We start from the raw sequence: 20691 nt of genomic DNA, 5'->3' as shown, positions 1-20691 counted from the left end.
ACGATTCGTTGTGAACTTTTAATTTAGGATGATAAGATTCCCGGTCGATATATCTTTGCGTTACGGATCGCGATCTTTGGGTTGAACATAAATGAGTCAGGAAAGAAATAAAAATTGAAGTGCTGCAACGTGTTTCTCAACAAATCCAAAAAAAATGCGAAAGAAAGCGAAAAATCAAATGAGAGCGATCTTCCAAATTTAACTTAGAAGTCTCATCTTTTCACAGAATCTTTCTTTTAACCTAACGAAACTTCAAAAATCGCAAATTAGTTTTTTTTCTGAAACACCAAAATAATAATATATTATAACATTAGTTCTTTACAACTTCGATACGTGTGAGAGAATTATTCTTGTCCTTTCTTTTACCTCGCAACTTTTTTCCTGCATCTATCAATACAATACAAATAATTGTAACATACGCCTATTGTAATAGACGCATCGAATATCGAATGCGAGGGGATCCTACGCTGTCTTTATAAGCTATATTACAATATATTACAGAAGTTGATGCCGCGCGCTTGTAGATAAATATTGTAAAAACTGGATAGATGAAAGATGAAAGACGAGAGAAAAAGAGAGAGAGAGAGAAAAAAAAATCAATCCTACAGGACACAATTTATTTACAACTTTGCAGAATGTATAGCTGCAAAATATCGTCAACGAATGTATAAACGTGTATATTGATTAGACTGGGCCAAAAAAATGGACTATTTTTTTTTTGAAAAATATATTGAGAATATCATTCAGTATGGCAAAAAAAAAATTCATGAAATTTTAAGCCCTTAATATTAACTTTAAGAGGTCTATCATCGCTATTTTTGATTTTTAGTAATAATTTGGTGTTTTACGTCAGAACTGTCGAAATATTGAAGTGAAAAAATTTATGTTCACTTATCCCTTTATAAAATTAAATTCCCTACAAAAAAGGTCTGATTATAGATATTTGTCAGACAAGCCGTTTCCGAGTAATTAAGCTTAATAAATTGATATAATTTCTCGATTTGACTTTTTTAATTTGGAATTTTGTGACTAACGAATCAATGATTGTATAAAAAAGATCATGACAGATTCTTAAAGGAAATTTAATGTTCTACAAAAAAGATCTCTCAATATTTTTGCCTCAATTTAATTTTTCAAAAGTTATTCTCAATTAAAATTGAAGAAAAAATTGAAATTTCAAGTTTCATTCATACTGAATGATATTCTCGATATATTTTTCAAAAAAAAAAAAGATAATCAATTTTTTTGGCCCAGTCTAATATTGATATTTGAAAATTAACGACTATCTCGCTGTTTGCGTAATATGTGTATTCAATGTAACAATTACATAATTATCTTATTACTGTAAAAGACCAAACAAAATGCGAGAAAAATTAAAAATAATTGTCAGAATAACGTAACGTTGCAAGATGTAAATGTGACTTGAGAATAGAAAAAAGTAAAAAAAAAAAAAGAAAAAAAAAATTACGAATAGAAAATATTTTCAACAAATATAATAATTAATCGTGCTCTGTGGCATAAACGTAAATTTGATGCGTAACAATATTTATCTCTGTAAAATATTTATTATCGTGCAGTCGGCAACGGAAATTATTGTATAAAATAAAGAAATACAACAATTGTGTATTATTTACATGTAATTACATTTCCCTCGGTATGTGTGTTTTTAATTAAATACGGATTGATTAATTGAAGCTTCATTGTTAAATCGAAGTTAAGAATTTACGAAACAATTTTAAACAAAAATAGCGCCGGTTAATTTTATTACATATATTTTTTTCCAACGCGGGTATAAAATCGAGTCGATTTCGCTTCGATCAATTTCGACGCTTATTAATCGTGATTCCACTCGGCCAAATATCCGTACAAAAATTAGCCAGACGAGAATACGGAAGTAAAGAATAAAGAACAAAAAAAAATAAATAATCGAACTTCTATGATGTCAATTTTGATGTTTTAAGAATGATTACGATAATTCCGCGAATATATTGAGCGATACAAATAAACAAAGTATTGAAAAATGCCTGTTTTTACAGAATAAATGCCATTTCGGAAAGGTTTTGGGGACTAAAAAAGCGGAATTCTGTAATCCTCGGTTTTTAGGATCGCTAAAAACGAATCCGACGTCAAAATTTCGAAATTCAAAATAGCGGATCCAGCATGGCGGACTGAAAATATGAAAATTGATCCGGTTCGCTTGAAATTTGTTACTCGGGGATTTTCGGGGTCGCTGAAAACGAGTTCGACGTTGTAATTTCAAAATTCAAGATGACAGATCCGGTCAACTGTTTAAAACAATTTATCTCAACTTTTCCACGCTTGTACGGTATAAATTTACTCATAAATATAACAATCAGACTTTTTATAGTGTAAATAAATGATCCCCCAATTTTTTAAACTTCAAATATCCGTTCCAAAAACAGTGATATCTCATGAATAATACACATTTGTACCAATTCAGGTTGTTTTACCGTGATAAATGGAGAAATTGGTTCGTCGGCGATGTTAAAAGTACCGAATTAAGTGAATTACCGGTTGACGAGTGCGTTGATACGCCGTTAGCACAGGTTTAATATATTTATTTATATATATATATATACATATATATACAAAACCGTTGAAATTGGTGAACTTGAAGCGAAATTTGCGAAGGTAGTCGACATAATGACGTCAAGCCTCCGGGCTTGGCGAAAGTAAAAGCTTAAATGGCCTTAAAAGCCCCGGTGAGAATTGAATAATTAGCGAACCTTCGTCAGCCTTCTGATCCTGTGTAAATTCTGTTTTCTTATCATCATACCAATTAATAATGAAAATCGTTCGCTAATTTTCCGAGATTTAAATGAAAAATCGTCAAACACCCGAATATTTTACTCCTATAATCAAGTTTCAAATATAAAAAGTGTAAAAGTAATGGGATTATAAACAAAAGGTCGGATCAAAAAAACAAAATCGATGCTTCTTTTCGAATCGCTTGAAGAAATTTTTCAAAATTCAAAACATTCCTTCGATTTTATTCTCTCTCTCTATCTCTCTCTTTTTCCTTCAACTAATCGATTCAATATTTTCATCCATTGATATAATCGATATCGGTGCAATATCGTACATCAGTTAAATAGATATCTATCGATACCGAAATGATGGCGAAAAAAAAAAAAAAAAAATTTCTTCACCGAAGCTTGTTTCTAAAAATTTTCGTATTTTCTTTTCTCGTTTTTTCCGTGTGTTTTTGTTTTTTTTCCCTCCCCCCCCTCTCAACTCTTCGCAAACAAATCGTTAGCAAATTTTAATTTCATCAACAGTGCATTTCAATTTTAAATGAAAAATCGGCCGGTGATTTTCTTTCAACGGGTTTCCCCCGTTTTTTTTCCATCCGACAATAAAGCCAACCGTTCGGAAAAATATTCACCGCATATTTATAACGCACGATGCGACAGGAATAATAACGAGACAGCTGCAAAGCAATTTCTATCGCTCCTTTGCTTTTCCATCGATCGATTATTAACTCCCGGTTCCACTTCTATTTTCACAGGCGCGGTACGCATAATGAATTCGGTTTTACGCTCAGGCACTGTCGCAATTAAACAGCAATAAATAATCATTTCACCGATCGATGCGCGTGGCTGCATTTTTATTTCACATATTACGCATTCGCAATTTCGTGATTAGAGAATCGATCGATGATAAATGTAAGCCTGTATCGGACACACATTAATAATAATAATAATCATAGTAATAATCATAGTAATAATAATAATAACAACAACAACAACAATAATAATAATCGAGACAAGATAACTGATATCCTCTCCTTTGATCTATCTCATCGCTCTTATCTCTTTACTTCTGCACAGAGAGAAATTTTTGGTTCCGGTTACCGGTCAGTCCTTAACTACACCGGCACACAAAAAAAAAAAAAAAATTCTCTGTACTTTTGACCGGACCCGTCCATCTCTGTGTATTTTGACCCGCCGAATCCGAATCCGAGGTCCGTTTTACCCGTATACCCTCAGATTTCGAGAAAACTTTGAAAAACCGAAAAAATAACGAAAATTGGCAGTTTTCGTGATATAAAAAAATTCTGCGGAGCTGAACTAAGCATGATTTTCATGTTTTTTAATCCGTTGAATACGAATACAAAGTTTACATAGACCATCTATTGTTTTGAATGCAAGAAAATTGGAAAAAATTCTTGACTGTTTAAAAATGTAATTGTTCCGAAATCTATCCTCTTTATAAACAAAATAATGAGAAAAGATTCGTAGTATCGTCGAAAAAAAAAAAAAAAAAAAACATTGAATGTTTTTGTAAGTTCAACTTTGACCTCGAATAACTTTTGAAGGAGTGTGACTATCGAAAACTTTGTAAGGACTTTTTTTGTAGACCGTCAAATTTCCCACAAAAATATGCTTTGGTCCGCTCATTCAATGAGCCGTTGCAAAAATACGAAATTGCAAAATTTAAAAAAATTTATTCCCGTGTTATTTAAACGGGAAATAGAAATTCCCGATGCGCGACCTCTTAATAATAATATTAAGGGCTCTGCTTTTTACAGGCGTCTTTTCACACCTTCTCGGAAGATTTTATGTGAGGATTTTGAAAAAAAAAAATTAGCCGTTTTTTTTTAATCAGCCTAATATATATATATACAGATCATTCGAACCGGCTTACGATTTGAATTAATAATAGACGAAAAAAAATGGATCTTTTTGCGGGATCTTTACAGTTATATAACTAATTGCACTTAAGAGTTTAACGTACGTCGTAATATTTGATATACGTAAGATCGACTTTACGCATCGTATTTCTTTAAAGCGGAAATTCAGTGCAATTGTATAAGAAATTACGACGAGGCTGGTAACTGATATGTTTATTGAGAGAATAAAAAAAAAAAAAAAAAACGAGATAAATAGAAAGGTTTAAAACTGGGTAAAAATTGATCGAGAGAAGAAGTAGGGGAAGAAAGTGAGGAGAGAGAAAAATAAAAAAAAATTAACAATTACGAAGAAACAAATTACGTAATGTGAAAATATTTTACATCGGACGGGAAAACTCGCCGTAAAATGAAGGGGAAGAAATTTATTCGTTTCTCGTACAACGTTGAAAGCGTCGACGTTACATGTATTATTCACTTAAACCTCGTTTATACTTTCCTCTTCCCCCCTCCCCCACACCCCTTGGAGGTTTATAATTATTCAAAAATTCGAGCGCCGCGGACTTGAAACTTGAGATGAAATTTTAAGTACACAAGTAAGTATAAAAGTGTTATCGCAAAAGGAGAGATTCGAAAGAGAAAGAAAAAAAAAAGGGGGGGTGAGTGGATTAAATAATCTCAATTTCATTTTACGCGATAATATAATATTACAATGGCAATAATCCGTTTATGCGTTTTCAAAATTATAAAAAAATTACGTCGGATTCGATATTATATAAATATAAAATTTTCGATTAGTTGGTTAGGTTAATTGAGCCTAATGAAATTTTCAATATTAGGAATGACTTTCTAATATGGTCTGGTTGGTTTTTTTTTTTTCTCAACGTCAGTTTTTTTAACCTTAAACGAAACCTCGCGAACACCGGAAACTCGGTGGAAAAATTGTAAAAAGCGACTCATCCGATTTGAATTTTTTAAACACTCGAACCGAAATATCTCGAAAAGTAAACGAGTCGGAAAGTTGGAGTTTTTGCTTTCATTTTGTACGATAATCAAATTTTCTACAAAAAATAAAAAAACAAGTCTTGTATTCGATACGAATGTTTGAAGTTGATTGCATTGAATAAATCGATAAAGATGCTTGTTGACTTGAAATTTAATTTTTTTTATCTCATCCGGCTTCTAAGCCGGATTGCAAATAATGAAAAATTCAATTATTTACGCGATTCGTTCAAGTATACCGTATAGTTACAAGTTTTGCCTTTACAAAGGTTTACCGAATTTCCGAAAGGGGTTTCTAAGATATTGCGGAAATAACGATTTTTACCAAAAGTAGCGAGGAGTTTCTTAGATGTTTCTTTTTTTTTTTTTTTAATCAAAATGCGATATTCAAAACTTAAACCCAATTATTCTTGCGTTGCAAATCTTGCTAAAAAAAAATACTTGAAAAGAAATTTATTTCGACGACAAGTATGCAACGTAATATACATTCATTACAATATTTATACACGTGTCTGAAACGTAATCGACAAAACTGGTTAAAAAAGAAAAAAAAAAAAAAAAAAACAATCACATACCTAACAAATACGTCGATCCGATCGTGAAATAAAATCAATTCCAACCGAAGTATAAATAATTATATTATTACAATATGTAATAACTATTACAATAGGCGGCCCGATAATAAACGCGATTCGAAATTCAATGACAACGCAAAGCAATCCTTCCTTGGCAGGATAAAATAACGGAAAGAAGGCGAAGACTTCGTTCTCTTCTCAGCATCCTTCGAAAAGTATTCTCAACTTTAATTGTCTGATAAACGTTTATACATGCATATAAATATATATATATATATTTATACGTACATAGGTGTATTAAATGAAACGACGAAATTAATTAAAACTTTCGTCTTTATAAATATTAATTAAAAAATCTTCCCGTGCCCATTTTGCTGATGGCGTGGCCTGCTTTTGTAAAATATCCCGAATACTTTAAATGACTACGCCTGCAGCTTTGTGCTTTACGCTTTACGCTAGCCTGTTGCAATTCAATTGTTTAACTAATTTATCGTTTGTTGTAAACCGCTTTACCGCGATTATCACGTGCGATTTTTACAGGTTTATATATTTCGAAAAGGCGAGCTTTTTGTCGCAGGACTTTTGGAGCGGGGTTAAAATTTGGAATTTGAAAAGTTCCGGAAGCGCCGATATCCGAATTTTTCTTACGGCGAAACTTGAAATGAGGAAATCAAACCTTGACGAAACGTCAAAGTTTCGTAAGTGAGAAAATGAGAAAATTCGAAAAACTCAATCGTCGAATATTTTCAGTTCCGTGCAACCTAATGATAATAAATTTATTGTTTCTTTTTTTTTTCTACTTTTCTTATTCATCTTTCGAAGTTATGAAATCTCCATCTTATAATAGATGTAAAAAAAATTTGGTTATATTTTATAAGATTATTTTCAGATTTTAGAAAATAAGAGTTTTTGTTTCAAGTTTTTAAATTATACTTTAGATACGCTGGATAAAAGAATTGTGAAAAAAAATCGGGATGGCGTTTTTTGTCCCGTACTTTCATACGCAAAAAATTATAAAGCTAATCTGAGACATTGACTTGGAATCTCGATCGAGGTATCATGGAATGCCCCATATATAAATATACATATAATATTATTAATAAACAAGCTTTCCCGATTTCGTTGATTTTCAATTATTTACGCATTAAACTTATACGTAAAATATATTCCGCATAGGCGAGCTTTAACGCAAACTGCGAATGCTTAAATATTAATAATACAATTCGGCTTGACGGATGTTTAATAATATTACCTGCTCAATAAATTTTCGTCTTAATTTTCACCGCCGTTGCGGTCTTTCTTCGTTTCTCTTTAATCTTGAAACTTTCGCCTACGATACCAAGTTTACCAATTAATTAAACGTAAGTGTTACTTTGTACTTATTGTAAATGAACATCTAGTCGTAACTTTCGTCTCGTTACCCTTAATTAATAATAAAATATTCATAGTTCTCTGAGGGGATCCTCCCTCAGGATCGAAACGTCAAATCTTGACTTCCATTCATTCAGATCTTCGACCAAGAATCATCGAAAATAATCGATTATTTTTCCTCAAAATCGATTTTTGCTTCTCACTCCCGTTAACAACGCAAAACAATGTCAATTTATGCGATCAAAGTGTCAATCATTGTCATTCTCTTACCTACCAACTACAATACATATTTGATAAAACAAGCGAAAGATAAATGAACATTCTCACCTTAAATTGAAAAAAAACTTTTCCGCTATTAAAACTACGTACTTAAATTTACGAAATTTCGAAAAAAAATACGCGACAATCCGTCAATCTTTATCTTTATCTTTAATAATCAACAACTGTGGAACTCTCTTGACAAACATCGGAGAATATACAATATATACCGTACTATGTACGCGACGGTTGGTAGGCACGACAAATATTGTGTCGGCTAATAAGGTTAACCAAGATCCGCTGTATTCGCTTGAATCAATTTCGGTTATACCCGCGGCACCGCGTCTCGTTTGCCGAAAGCTGAGTGGATAAATACCTTTCGGCATAATTCATCTCTAGCGGAAATTCACGGATAATTCGTTCGACAAAATTGTAACGAATTTTTATTTTTATTGTAAGCGAATTCAAAAATCGCGAGCTGAATGTGCACTGAGAGAAATTTTTGGTTCCGTTTACCGCTCGGTCCTTGACAATTTTCATTTTTTCACAACAATCAAAAAATGTAGTTCTAGGTAGAAAATGAAAATTAGTTTTATACATAGTACCGTTCTCTTACTCGTTCTTTTTTTCTTGCGAAAAAAGGAAAATAAAATTCAAACAATAAATACAACTTTGCAGTGCGATAAAAAAAAATGCAACAATTTCTCCGAGTTTCTCAAAACTTTTTACTTGATTCAGATTCAGTTTTTTCATTTTTTAATTTTTTTTCTTTTTTTTTTTTTATTATTAACTATCCTCTCTATTTAACGTCGTAAAATATGCAAGATATATTGCGAAGAATTTAAGTACGTAAATTAAATTCTCTTGACGCACATTCCAATAAAGTTTCTTGTACGTTCAAATTAAATTCCTTCGTCGTCAGTTAAATTATTATGCATATTGAAGAAACTTCTGTTCGAATGTGGTGATTCAATTTTTTTGAAAAATTGGTTACGGAGTATATTTGTTTTTTTTTTCTAAAAATTTGCAAGGAAAAAAAAAATTGTCACGACTTTCGAAAATTCGCTCGACGAGCATTGAAATTGAAGGAAAGAAAAAAAGAAGAATTTCCGGTCATTTCTCGATTCTTAAATAATAGAGGAAGTGATGAAACGTATTAGTTTTTTTTTTTTTTTTTCTAAGCAGAAAACTTCATTATCATAATTATACGTTCGTTTTTTAATACCCTTAAACTTTTTTTGATTGACTACATCTATATATGTACAGGGTGTTTCAGAAATAAATAACATGCGATTTTCCACCACGGCGCGTCCTGAAAAGTTTGTTTAGGTTAAAAGAAAGGTTCCGTGAAGAGATGAGCGTTCCACGTTACGCGGAAGATTCTTCAATTTTATACATTTTTTAAATTCATCGAGTATCGTGAATAAATTTTTTTTCATCGCTTACATCGATCGTAATATCAATTTACGTCGCTAATAAGACCCAGACTTGTAATATCGAGTCTTCGGCTGACGTTTGAAAAGCGTATCTGACGATATTTTCATTGTTGATTCAATCTCACAAAATAGTTACGATTCGTTGTGAACTTTTAATTTAGGATGATAAGATTCCCGGTCGATATATCTTTGCGTTACGGATCGCGATCTTTGGGTTGAATATAAATAAGTCAGGAAAGAAATAAAAATTGAAGTGCTGCAACGTGTTTCTCAACAAATCCAAAAAAAAAAATGCGAAAGAAAGCGAAAAATCAAATGAGAGCGATCTTCCAAATGTAACTTAGAATTCTCATCTTTTCACAGAATCTTTCTTTCAACCTCGGCAAAACCTTTTCGGGTATGTCGCGGTGGAAAATTGGCAAATTATTTATACATATCTCGTAGGTGAATTGCGTGCTCGTTTTCCGTTAAAAAACAAAACCACGAGAATTCCGTCTTCCTAACGTTGAAGCTTTCGCACATACCTACGCCTTTAGTGATAACTGTGCATTCCACCGCATTGCGCCGAGCAAATCTAGCCCACAAATATTCTCGACTCGTTTATAACGTTATACCTACATTGTACGGGGAGAGCGAACGACGCTCGGAGAGAGACCCTGCCCAGAAACAAAAAATTAATGATATTTGACCCGAGTAAATGTTTGTTTCTTCTACCTTGGCAAGAAATGGCTGCCGTTATTACAGGTATATAGTTATACAGGTATAGTTACATACGTACCTCGATATTGTAAGAAAAAAAAAAAGAAAAGAAAAAAAAAACGCTAGTAGTACAAGCCTGGTAATTTCCATTGCAAAGTTACGAAAGTAAAATTAACCGTTCAACGATTTTTCAAATATACAGCTAATACAGTCAGAGATTTTTTCAATGCGTAGAAATAAGATGAACAGCAAAATTTCGAAAGTCAGAACGACATCGATCGAGTTGAACTCGGTTGAAGCAATCTTTTTTTGAAACGGTGTTTTTTTTTGGGGGGGGGGGGGGGGGGGTTCCATAAATTGCAGTTATAATATCGCAATTATATCGACGACTTTGAAAAGTTGCCGTATCGTTGAATTGTTGCTGCTGCGAAAAGATCGCATAATTTACGTTTGACTGATTTTACTAAACTTTGCAGAGTTGATCGTTTTTGTTCGTAGATAAATTGGGGTAGTAAAATTGTCAAGAAGAAACACAAGGTCTATATATATATAATGAATGGATCTCCATTGAATTTTCCGCGTTGTATAAATAATGATAATGAAACCGGCGAGAGAAAAGAGAGAAAAGATTAAGCGCGACTCCGGCGGCATGAAAATGCATTAAAGATAAAGTGGATATTTCTCATAAACCTCCTTCGACGAAGCTAATGAATCCCTTTCAATTGAAATTTGTAGAGGCCCCGCCGGCGTTGAAAATGTAGACGAGCCACGATCAATCTTTCAAAGAATTTCAATTCCGCGTACTTTTCTACGAGATGCTTGAAATTGTAATTAATTAGGTGTAACGAGGGCGGGATCGATCAAAGAAGAAACTGTCGGAGATCATAGAAAACGTTGGTGTGTATCAAGCACGGCTTGCAGCGACTCACCGGCTTCGACGTCGGCTGCTGGAAGAGGTCCGACATTTCCAAAAAAACGCTGATCCAGAAGCTGGAGGAGCTGGAGAGCGGCGTCGTGGACGGGAGCTCGTGGACATCCGGTGTTCATCAGGGTCACGTTTATTATGCTGGTGTAATGATCGCACGGATATTCCCTGGAAGATGAAGAATAACGATCGTGCGTTGAGAGAAATTTTTAATTACGGTTATTTTCATTTTTTACCACGATCGAAAAATCTAGTTATAAATAGAAAATGAAAATTAGTTTTACAGCTGTTAGATAGATGGACGAAGTTTGTTTTTCATTGTTTCTCAGGAGAAGAGAACCCGGATACAATAACCAGAGGCCGGTTTGATCTCAAATCGCCCGGCAAGCTCGGGACGGAAAATTCGAAAATTGTCAGAAAGATGTACGTCATTTATCCATTATATTAATGAATAAGGAGACCCGTATATTTTCATTTTGCTATCAAAAAATGTTGTACCCGTGTACGGCTGTTCTCATTTTTTAACCAAACCCCGTGTTTACAAATCGGGTTATTTATTTATTTATTTGTTTATTTATTTATTTTTTTTGCATCATTTTTGCGTCGGGTTATTTTTGTTTTGCATTAATTTTGTCACGGGTTATTTTTTGCTTCGCATTATTTTTGTCTCGGGTCATTTTTGCATGGTTTCTATTTATCATATTGTTAAGGTTAAGTAGCCGAGGAACGTTGTTCGGTTCGATTTATTTACCGCCGTACAAAGTTTTGCGGCCGAAGGGCGACCTGCCTGGTCGGTGATCAGAGCCGAAGTGATAAGACCAGCCGCGCTCCTCAGGCGTCTCGCTATTTTTCCCCCACCACCGCGCCGCTGGCCCAGGAGGCCTGCTGGTATAGTCGAGGAAATAAAGCAATGGACTGTCGATTTTTTGAGCAGTAAGACGGATTTTAATGCGGTTTTTTGCATTCGCTTCGTAAGAGCGCCTACAAACTTTGTGAACTAAATTGATTAATTAATTTTTTGAAAATGCATTATGGCATTAATAATATGCATTTTGCAAGTGCACTTCCAAGAGACACTAAATAAAAAATTTGCTACTCGGGGGTTTTTGGGGTCGCTGAACACGAATATCGCCACGGCAACCGTCTCCGAGGTACCTGGTGCCCAGGGTGGACAGTATCAACGTCTTCTCCTAGAGTTTTGGCGAAAATTGTGATCGAATTTGTCGAAACTCGTTGCTCGGGGGTTTTTGGGGTCACTGAACACGAATATCGATACGGCAACCGTCTCCGAGGTACGTGGTGCCCAGGGTGAACGTTTCAACGTCTTTTTCTGGAATTATCTTGAGTATTATCATTTTTACCTCAATTAAAGTATATTGTTCTTAATTCAATCACAAATTCGATCACAATTTTCGCCAAAACTCTAGGAGAAGACGTTGATACTGTCCACCCTGGGCACCAGGTACCTCGGAGACGTTTGCCGTGGCGATATTCGTGTTCAGCGACCCCAAAAACCCCCGAGTAGCAAATTTTTTATTTAGTGTCTCTTGGAAGTGCACTTGCAAAATGCATATTATTAATGCCATAATGCATTTTCAAAAAATTAATTAATCAATTTAGTTCACAAAGTTTGTAGGCGCTCTTACGAAGCGAATGCAAAAAACCGCATTTAAATCCGTCTTACTGCTCAAAAAATCGACAGTTGGGCCGTTTTTAGTGCTTTATTTCCTCGATTAGTAGGGCCCGACGGGCCTTCGGCGGTCGCTTTCCAAATTTTTCTCTCTCGCTCGCTCCTACGCTCGCCCGCCGATCGGCCCCGAATCGGTCTTGCGACCTCCTCGTGCCGTTTAGGGTGACCTGCATGGGCTTGAGAAAAACGAATTTCCCGGGAGGTCTACTCTATAGCCTTCAGGGAGAAACTCCCCGAAGCTGAATTGGCGTTACGTACTCGATGACACATATCGTGTTGAAGATATAAATTTGAAAAAGTGGTAAATTCGAAAAATTAACGACGGAGCCAGGAATCGAACCTGGTATCTAGCGATGCTTTACCGGAGCCTTACTCCACCAGACCACCTAGCCGCCCTGACTCTGATGTCGTTAATTCCTCTCATCACCGGTAAGTTCAAATTTGTTTTCTTGTGCTGCGATAGTATGTGTGAATATAGAAAGTGTTCTTCCTCTTCGAGACACAACTTGTAAGAATGTCTGTAAGTGTGTTTACATTTTGGAATCTTACGCTTCTGATGCGAAGCCCGTAAGACAGTCAATGACCGTCTAATAATTGAAATGCGGATATGCATTATCAATATTAACATTAATCACGAGGCCTTCTCATTGTTGAAGATATAAATTTGAAAAAAAGGGCTACGTAATAGACAAAAAGGGAAGAGCTTTTCCACGCACTTTTCTTCCCATTCTTATCATCATACTTTCACAACTCGAGTGGGATACTGTTTTTCGTTGTTGTTGTTTTTTTCCTTTCTTTTTTTTTTTCTCATTCCTCCTCGCAACGTTTAAATATACAATACTCGCGATCTGTCAACCGCTGGAGAGGAGGGCAATTGGAACGAACTCTGTCTTTCGGAACTGATGATTACGCCAAGTAAAAAAAAAAAAAAAAACAAAAAACAAAAAAAAATGAAGGATGACACTATTCAAGTATGAATCCGAAAACTTGATGATAATAATTTTGTAACCAGCCCTTAAAATCATTATAAGAAACGGGTTGGACCGTCTAATTCGGAACCAAATAACTTTGTCAAAAAATATGTCAAAGAAAATTTGTCGGGAGAGAGAAAAAAAAAAAAAATTTTTTTTAAAATAACGATCTCATCGAATTACTTTCAGATCGAGTTTCCGGATTCTTGCATAAAAATGACCAACTTTCGTGCTTACTTACTGGTCTAAATTCACAAATTACGGTCACGCGCAATGTCGAACCGACGGTTTTTTATTTTTTTTTTGTGGCGTTGAGTTATGCGGTGAGTTCCGAAAAGAATTATTATCCGTGCGACCGCTGCATCGTAATTACAGAAAGAAATAATGTAATATTCGTAGCGATGAATAGAAGCGAACGAAGATACGTCGGATGAAAATAATGTTTCGTCGATTTTCACTGCGGGCGGTAAAAACGAGCGCTAATTTACTTTTATACATCATACACGTTACGCGATCTCCAAAATTCACCGTTCACGTGTCCTCCTCGATACGAGTAACCGACACCCCAAGGTCTTTTTTTTTTCAAACGGGCAAAGAATCGTCAATTTTTATCTCTAAATCGAGTCAATCGAGACGATATAAATTAATAAAATTGTGCTTTAACCGATCGAAAGCTTCAAGTACACAATTCGCCCCGGTTACCCTTGACGAATAAGCTTTGATCGAGTGTCTCACGGTGTATAACGTACATATATAAATATTTTACGAACGGCCATGAGGCAAAGAGCACTCGATTTGTCGAAATTTTGCGGGTGAAAGTAAAGTGAGGGGGAAAAAAAAAAAAAAAAAAAAACACCGTTGGAAATTGGTCGTGAAAAATTCAGCACATACCTAATTTACGGATAAATATCGCAGCGTATCGTCTACATAAATCAGAAGCAAGATAAGCACGGATGAGCTTCAACTCAAGGGTAAATTAATACCTCGTCAATCGCAATTGTTCAATTTGATTGGGATTTGTTTTATTTAAAAATGGGGAGATCGATCTTCAATTGTGTAATTTTTTTGATTGAGTTTTTTTTTTTTTCTAATGGTAGTCGAATAAAAAAACATCGGAAGGTTCGGGAGAAAAATCATATCTCAACTTTGAACGATCGCCATTTTGTTGAGGGATAAAAAAAATCGGGCCATGAATGGGAAAGAAAATGAACTTTGATCTGAGAATGATGTCTCGAAATTTAAATCGAATCGGTTTTACCGTTTCTGAGATACCGAGAACACATAAAAAACATATCACCGAGGGAAATGGTTGACGAGTTATCATCGATAACAATACTCGTGGTCGATCGGTTATGATAATAACTTTTTAAAAAAATATTCAGACGAAGCTTCGTTTAGGTACTTTCGAATAACCGAACGAACAATAATTTAAGACAAAAGTAATCCATGACAAGTATGACCCAAGAGAAAAATAACACGGACGAAAGTAACAAGAAACAAAAATAACAGGATAAAAAGTGACGCAGGACAAAAATAATCCAAGACAAAAATTACAGGATCAAAATGACCCGTGAGAAAAATAACTCAGGATAAACATTACCGAGACCAATATAACAAATAACAAAAATACCAAGATCAAAAATGACCCGGGACAAAAATAATCCAAACAATAATAATCCAAAATAAAAGTAATCCAAGAGAAAAATAACCCTAACCAAAATAACAAAAAAAAAACAAAAATACTAGGATCAAAAATGACCAAGGGCAAAAATAACCCAAACAATAATAATCCAAAATAAAAGTAATCCAAGAGAAAAATAACAGGATCGAAAATGACCCAAGATAAAAATAACCAAAGGCGAAAGTAACTCATTGTCAGACAAAAATGACACATCACGTTTTGTATTTGTTATTTCGATGCTTTTTTTTTTTGAGGGGCTTTTATTTCTGGATGCCCTACATAACAGGCATTACTTAATAGCTTTAACAGCTTTAACAGCTTCAACTTGATTGACCACTGGCGTTCAACATCGACGCGGGTGTCGTCTAAGCGAGGTGATGGGTTGCAGGTGGTTACTTTGAGTTCTAAACTTAATTTCCGGCCTTACCCTGTCGGAGAGTTAAATGCATAGCGCACAGCTTTGATCGGCTTCTTGTTATAACTGTTAAGTGGTTTCGCTACGGTCCGAGGGAATATAACGCAATTTATTCGAAGCCAAACGAATCAGGAGCCTCGATATGAACTTTTTGCTTTCAACGAGCGGACCAATTCGGGTTGAAGAAACATTTATTGCTTGTTACTCAAACGGAATTAATAATACTTCGGAAGTAGAAGAGGATTTTTCTCTCGACAACTCTGGCAAGGAAGTTATCCCAGAACGATCTCTCCGATTTCATTTCTTTTGCAATATGTTACGATAAACTAAAAACCAGGCGATAAACATTTTTTTTTTTTTACCTGCCATTAGACACTTCAAGGGGTTGAAACCACCCTCCGAAGCAAGTCGTGTCGAGGGGCTGATTTTTATAAATCTACTTGAGCAGATTACCCGAAATAAAGAAAACTGTAACGCGCATGTATTTTAAACTGTTGTTTAAGGGGGGAGCCTGATTTAGAGGCTTCAAAAAATCGATTTTTTTTTTTTTTTGCATAAATGTCTTCCCAAACTATCCAAGAATGTGTCCCTAAAATTTCAGACGCAAATTCGAAATATTTTCGGAGTTACAGAAGAAATAGTGAGCAAGCGTCGAGCAGGTATTCGAGCGGTTTTTTGAAGTTTTCAACCAGTTTTTTGAAGAGTCTGAACCAGTTTTTTGAAGTTTTGGACCAGTTTTTTGAAGAGTCAGAAGGGCAACTCTATGGACCAGGAATCGCTGATTAGCATATTAATGCGGTAAGTTCAAGAAAATTACGATTTTTTATGTACGAAAACTTTGACGCACGATTTCTCCGTTTTTCATTTTTACGCTTTTTCCTAATTGGCGGGAAAGATAGGGAAAAAACTAAACGTCCTATCGAAACGAGACAAATCGCATTGGACTCGGGATGAAATTCTCTTCTAGTTGAACCTAAAAAACCTTAAGAAAGTTGAGATTAACCCACTTTTTAAACAATCTAAAGTGAATTCTTTTCCCAAGAAAAATGAATTTTTTTTTTTAATTTGCGAAAAATTGTTGAATTTTTCACTTTTTGTGGAATTTTCTTGGTTTAACTAGAAGCTATACTATTGAGAAGTAAAAATTTTTTTGGTTTCTTTGTTTCAGATGGAAATTGCGACCTGCACCTTTCCCGCCGCACGACAAATGCATACTCGAGACGCCTCGGTGAAATGCTTGTACCAGGCATAATATGACACGTATCCTAATGAAAAAATTCGAGAAGACTGTTGAAATACATAACAATAAGCCCTGAAAGTTTCGTTTTAATCGGATATTTCTTTCCTTCCCAAAAAAATTCTCGAAAAAACCGATTTTTTGAAGCCTCTAAAGCAGGCTCCCCCCTTAAACGACGAGGCAACTTTTTCAACAAACCAAAACAAAGCTTAAAAATTTTGTTACTTCCTGAAAGTTTTCCAAGTTTTTACCAAACAATAATGTTTCGAACCTGTTCGAGGAAATACTAAAATACAAAAATATTTCCCGAATCAAATTTTTCTGTTCGAAAACTGTGCATTTATACAGGCATTAAAAAGTTTGTACGACTAGCTGAAAACGATATCCCGAACAGTGATTATACGAATCATCGACCGACGTAATTGCAGAATTTATCCCCAGCTCGCGTTACGCGGATAACGAAGTTTGATTGGCACTTGACCTAAATACTCCGATGTCGATATTTAGGGATGCTTAAAAACACCGTTCGTTTCGACAAAATCAACAGACGCGGATGCAGATTCAGACAGTTTTCACTGTTAATTAAATCTTTTTGATCGTGAAATCTGTCGGTATCTCGAACCGCAAAAATAACATCAAAATCATTAATAACGAAAAGGCTCTGACTTTGCGAAAATCATTTCAGTTTACCAATCATCGATGATCGATGCTGTTTCTTATAAATGGTATTATGAATAAAATTAAGAGATTAACGTTTTTCATTACAACTTCGATTGTGAAGTTATCCTATAAATGAGATTGAAACAATAAATTGTTTTTTTTTTTTTTTCCTTTTTATACGGAACTTCTATCGATGTTTTGGATGCCAAATTTTTTTTTTTTTTTTCAAAAAACCTAAAAAAAAAGCTACAAAAATTGGATCCGAAGGAAAAACGAGGAATAATAAAATGTATTTGCATCGATTTATATTCAATGAATTGCGGGTATAACTGTAACAAAATATTGTAAAAAAGCCTTCGTCCCTGTAATATCAAACATACTTTGTCAACTAACCGAAAACCAATAAAAATAACAGCCTTGTGTAATGTGCAAGGTTTTTTTTTGTTTTTCGTTTTTTTAAATATGCGCTCAACACTCATCGACAAGGTGTACGTACAGGAGATGAAAATAAATTTTCATACCTGGCAGAGAGACTCGTGAATGATGATAGACGATTTTATCCCCTGCGGAACGCGTTTATTACACGTTATGCATACATGTATAGTATACATACATGTGTGTATGTGTGTGTGTGTGTATATATACCGGTATCATTTTCTGCTCTCGAGCCATTTTAATTACCCCTTTAGCCGCGTGTCACGGGGTCTTTTTTCATTTGTTTTTTTTTTTTTTTTTTTTCTTTTTTTCATCCTTTGCTCTTTGACGAGCCAGTTAACGAGTCGGGTCGACGCGGTTCCCTCGCCGATGATCGAAGCTACAAACTCCCCTTGTGATGTGGAGAAAAAAGGAGACAGATATATACATATAGGAAAATCAAAGCTCACAATTTAGTACGATTTTCATCAGTGCTTAATGGATTCTTCAGTATGGTGTGTGTGTGTGTGTGTGTGTGTTTATAATCGTGGAAATTAAATAAAATTAAAGGAGAAGGTTCGTACTGAGATTGAGGTAAAATAATCTATTTGTTGTTAAATCGATCACTCCCCCCCCCCCCCCCCCCCCGATTAATCGAGTATAATCGATTATTTTTCATCGCGATCGGTTTTTCTCTTTCACTACCATTAACGACGCGATGAAACATCAATTTATGCGATCGATGCGTCAATCATTGTTATTTTTTAACTCACTAGGTATAACATTTATTTGATAAAACAAGTGAAAGATAAATGAAAGTTTTCAACGAAACTATACATTGTCACAAAAACTTTTCCGCTATTAAGACTACGTAGCTACTGAAATTTACGTAGCCTTGGTTTCAAAATGCACAGTTTCAAAAAAAATACGAAACAATCGATTAATCGATTCAATTTTACCCGTTCAATCTAGTCGCGTTCGATTATTTTTTTGGACTCGATCAATCGATGCGTCGATTATTTATAGCTTCGCTAATTCCTGCGCAGCCTTTTTTTCCATTCGTCAATTCGAACGTGACCAAAATTGGTGTTTTTTGCAAAAAAAACAAAAAAAAAAAAATCAACACGTCAATGAAAATAATAACATCGCTCAACAAAAAGAATTTTGATGTCAAGTATTTTTTTTTTTTTTCTTTCTTTGATAAACGTTGGATATTAAAAAAAGAAACGATATTTTCTTGTAAATACTGCTTGTTTGATTCATGTATGAAAATTTCGATAAAACAAATGACTAAGAGCCAATTTTCATCAGATGCCAACAGACATCGAATCTTTCCAAGTCAATTCAAATATCAAGGGTAAGGAAAACCGTGTCGATATTCTATGCAATAAAATAGAAAACCATTGTTTTATCATTTCGAACGTACGTTTCTATTGTGCAATGTTTTTTCAAATTTTTCCATAACGGGTTATTCTCGGAATCAGTTTCGTATAACATAAATACGAATGCCCAGAGTTTCATTTGTATTTGCGTACTATATTATTAGCGCAAATCGGGTATAATTTTTTTCTTTTTCTTCTTTCTTTTCAAATGATTTTTTTCTTGTCCACTCCGAAACTTTTCGTTCCGTCGGGTTTAATCAACTTTTCAATACTTGAAAAGTCGCCGACAGGTTCTTATAAAATGTACGTACAGCACGAATCGATATTCAAACGGTACAATTAATATGAAAGTTTTCAAAAGTTTCGTGCCGGTTTTAATTGATCGCGAATTCTTTGCATCTGGAGACATTTGTCAGAACGGTTCTAAGAAGAGGGTTTTCTAGTTGATGCGGGTATCAATTAAATTGAAGTGAAATGAATTTTTCAACTTTCACGCTAAGCGCGTAATAAATAATGTGAAAAGGTAAAAGGAAAAAAGAAAAAAAAAAAAAAAGATATGGCGAAGGGTTTGAAAGCAGTTAAGGTTAAAAGCGAGCCTTGGTAATGAAAGAACTTTGGGAAACAGGTGAAAGCTTCGAAACTCCGTACGTATATTGCAAATTAATTGGCAGGGGCAAAGATTCCTCGGATCGGTGGAATTATATGAGGATTAAATTGTAGAAGCATTAATTAGTTTAGAGGGCGACAAAATTTTAGGCCAAAACTTTTCCACGGAATGTCTCAAAGTCAAGGAACAAATCGAGGTGTAAAATGCCTGTGAGAGCTTTGCAACTTCCACTCAAATACCAGCGAACCCTTCAAACGTTGTATAAATATTCACGCGCGAATATCATATACATATATATTACTTTTCAATACAATTTCAGTGTCGAATAACTTTTAAAGGAGTAAATTTCATGAAAAATGTTAAGAGACCTTTTTTGTAGAGCATCGAATTTCCCACAAAAATAATGGTTTGATCTGTGAAAATATTGATTTTTCTGGTAATTACAAGAATCGGAAATTCGAACAAAAATTTGAAAAAACAAATCAATGTTTAAGGCACGATTACAAGGAAACGGCTCGATCTACGTCAATTTAGTAAGAGAGCTTTTTTGTAGGAAATTTAATTTCACTCAAAAATATGGATTGATAAAATTTTTCAGATTGATAATTCACGGATTGTGGGTAAAAAAAATGCGGTAACTGTTAAAAAATCAATAGCCGTAACGACACAACCCTTAATATTAATATTGAGGGCTCAAACTTTCAGGATCAATTTTTA

General features: G+C 34.5%; 1 protein-coding gene across 8 annotated transcripts in view; it reads right to left on the bottom strand.

Moving 5' to 3' along the window:
* The window catches only part of LOC124296884 (protein furry), a 106848-nt gene that overhangs the window by 64687 nt on the left and 21470 nt on the right, over positions 1-20691 (bottom strand). For all 8 annotated transcript variants that reach the window (XM_046747275.1, XM_046747274.1, XM_046747265.1 and 5 more), the window contains one exon: positions 10922-11085. In XM_046747275.1, coding sequence (XP_046603231.1) covers positions 10922-11085 — 164 coding nt within the window. The remainder of the gene's footprint in view (positions 1-10921; positions 11086-20691) is intronic.

Source organism: Neodiprion virginianus, chromosome 2 (genome assembly GCF_021901495.1).
Source record: "Neodiprion virginianus isolate iyNeoVirg1 chromosome 2, iyNeoVirg1.1, whole genome shotgun sequence".
Taxonomy (NCBI): domain Eukaryota; kingdom Metazoa; phylum Arthropoda; class Insecta; order Hymenoptera; family Diprionidae; genus Neodiprion; species Neodiprion virginianus.
This window is presented reverse-complemented; position numbering and strand designations above follow the sequence as displayed.